This window comes from Nematolebias whitei, chromosome 13 (assembly GCF_014905685.2).
Source record: "Nematolebias whitei isolate Nwh7 chromosome 13, NemWhi1, whole genome shotgun sequence".
NCBI lineage: Eukaryota > Metazoa > Chordata > Actinopteri > Cyprinodontiformes > Rivulidae > Nematolebias > Nematolebias whitei.
The window spans coordinates 16,932,779-16,935,918 of NC_056510.1; the positions used below are offsets into that span (position 1 = coordinate 16,932,779).

The following is a 3,140-nucleotide window of genomic DNA, read 5'->3' on the forward strand; positions in this document are numbered from 1 at the left end:
TTTTTTTTTTTTTTTTTTTTTTTTTTTGTGTCTGTTTTGTTGCTGCCTGCATGAGCTGACTGACAGCTGCAGTTCAACAGGTTATCCGATCACCGCTGTCTACAGTACAGCCAGTCTGGCTTCCCATTCATCAGACAGACGCTCCTTGTCCGCAGCGGCAGCAGACATGCGCCTCCCAGCAGAAGCGCCTGTCAGCCAATCCATATGGCAAACACTGAATGGACGAGCAGATCCTACTCCTGTAAAACCAGGAGCAGGGGGAGCTTTTTGTTTTTCCCTTGTCTTCCTTTTATTTATTTTTAATTTGTAAATTTGATTTACCTTAAACACGCAGCGATTTGCATATCCCCATGGACTCTGATCCACAATGAGTGTCTCGGCTTGGAATACAGTTTATTCTAGTCCGACACGCGCCCTGCAGCACGGACTGAAGGTTAGTTGGTTCCGCAGCAGCAGCAACAAAAGCAACAGTTGTTAAATCCACCACTTCCTCCTCCATCTCGGTCGCTCGGTATCAGCGCTCGCTGCTATTCTTGGATGTTGGTCCGGCGCGCAGAACCGGATCACCCAGCGTGGACCGCCTGCCTCTCCACTCCGCGATCGATCAAGTTACAAGTGACCTCTTATCTGAGTCGTTTCTTTATCTGACCTCTTATCTGACCGCTTTTTCTTTTTTTTTTTTTTTTGTTCTCTCTTTATTACATGAAACGCATTGCATATCTCGAGCAATCAGACATTTTTTTTTAATTGAACAGGATTTTATATTAAAAAGGAAAACTAAATCATCATGATAATAATAATATAATGAAAACAATAATAATAATATTGTCTAATGATATGAACACAATTTCAATTAGTTGGTAAGAACTAGCAAAATATGAAAAGGACACAATTCATAGAAAATATAACAATCATGATATTTACTTTTTTAACCCATTTTCAGTTTGTAAAGGGAGCCATAAGTTCCATTTAACTGAAGGTTTTTATTTCCATCCATCCATCTTCCACTTGCTCCATATTCAGGTCGTCAGGGCAACAGCTTGTGCATGGAGACCCTTCACTTTCCTCAGCCACCTCTTCATGCTCCTCTGTTTTAGATTTACACAGTGCTGCCCAAAGCTAAGGTGTGTGGGTCACACAGCACCAGCTGGGGCTCCTTAGATAAAGTCCAGTCATCAACTTATGTTTCAAAATGATTGCTTATGACGCACTCTCTCTGTAATTGTTGTTACAAATGATAAAAAACAGCAGTTAATAAAAAAAAGTTGTTAAAATTGTTCGTCTTGTTATTATGCATGCTTAATTGGGTTATTAGCCATTTTTGGCACATTTAAACTAGCAATAAACGGGGTCACAAAACTTGTTAGAATTATTTTTAGGGTTGGGAGTTAAAAAGTAAGTTTGTGTAAACACTTGTGCACAACAATGGTTAAACATTACACAAAAAACAGTAGACATAAGTACGTAAGACAAGACAGTAATGAAAGTAACCTGGCCAAGTTCAGTCCCTAATATTCAAATCAAATTCAATGCAAAAATACTTTATTAATCCCAAAGGGAAATTAAATGTTGTAACTCATTATCCTCATTTCATTACGAGATGTTATAGATACTTATGGTTGTAGGCAGGGAGGATCTCTTGTAAAGGTCCATCCCAAAGTGGATCTGAAGAAACTGGCTGCAGATGCCGTCTGAGTCATCCACTCAGACTTGGCTGGCCTCTCGGTTCTTCCAGGCTGCAGGACTGCCCGAATGCTAGGCAGAATTCCTCCCAGAGTGATGGCCACTTCTCCCAGCAGCCTGCCGAGCTCCTCGTCACTGTGGACAGCCAGCTGCAAGTGCTGAGGGACGATCCTGGTCCTTCTGCTGTCACAAGCTGCGTTTGAATTGTCAAGGATCTCTGTGGTCAGGCATTCGAGCACATCCAGCAGGAAGACATGAATGCATCTACGACGCCTCCTTTTCAACTCATTTGAGATTCGAGGCTGTAACTGAAATATTATTTGAGCTTATGAGATGTTAATCAGCAGCTCCTGGTTGTAAAAAAAAAATAAATAAACTTCTTGTCATCCAACAATTTTCAGTCAGGTCATCTGGACAGGTTATTTATTTATTTATTTTTGTGTGCTGAAACGTTTCACCTTCCATCCAGAAGGCTTCGTCAGTCAAGGAAACACAACACAAAACTGATTATTCCCCCAACCGCTTACTCCAAAGTGGAACAAACCAGTTATGTTGGTGCTAAGATGGTGTCTTTGGCACGCCCCCTCCTCCGGTGCCGGCCCTTTTCCTCATCAACAGTCATGTTAAATCGGTTCAAAACCAACAAAGTCCATGCTCAATAATCCAGGTATACAATCCAACAATTTTCAGTCAGGTCAAATTGGCAGTCCCCCCCCAATAGCTTACTCCATGTTACTGTGCATTTCCTTGACTGATGAAGCCTTCTGGTTGGAAGGTGAAACGTTTCAGCACACACACGAAAAAATAAACTGGTCAGATGACCTTACTGAAAATTGTTGGATTGTATACCTGGATTATTGTGCATGGACTCATTGTCATGATTACGCATCATAACTAATGTCCAAAACTAAACAAGTTTCCGTAAAAATCCTTCCAGCTGCACAGCATCCATTACCAGAGGAAACAATCATCCAAAAAAGTGATTTACATTCAGCAAAAGAAAAATTAATGTTTCAAAAAGCAACATCTCAGAATGAACGTAACAGAGCTGCTTCAACATGCAGCCACCCTGAGTGGAGCAATTCCAGATGAGCTCATTTTTAAAAATTCCATTACTCTGTTATGTCATATTTCACAATATCACAGGAAATAAATAAACAAAACAAAACAAAAAAAGATAAAGTACTATTTAAATGCTATAGAAGATGTAGCTGATTTAAGCACATTCACTGCACTTGGGACAAATTGTTATTTATTTATTTATCTATTTACTTCAGGTTGTCTATACCTTCAAACACAAAGAACAACATTGTCCCATAGAGTGTGCACGTTGGTGGCTAAAATATTTACTAACATGTATCCAACAGTAAAGGTTAGAGAAAAAAAAAATTAAATTTTCAATCATTTAGGATATTGTGCCATCTGCCCGCCCCACACAAAACCACCCCCAAACCCGA

General features: G+C 40.1%; 1 protein-coding gene across 1 annotated transcript in view; it reads right to left on the reverse strand.

Annotated features, from left to right (window-relative positions):
* The window catches only part of ikzf2 (IKAROS family zinc finger 2), a 31,834-nt gene that overhangs the window by 21,006 nt on the left and 7,688 nt on the right, over positions 1–3,140 (reverse strand). Inside the window, 1 exon segment of the mRNA XM_037686140.1 lies at positions 322–415. Coding sequence (XP_037542068.1) covers positions 322–415 — 94 coding nt within the window.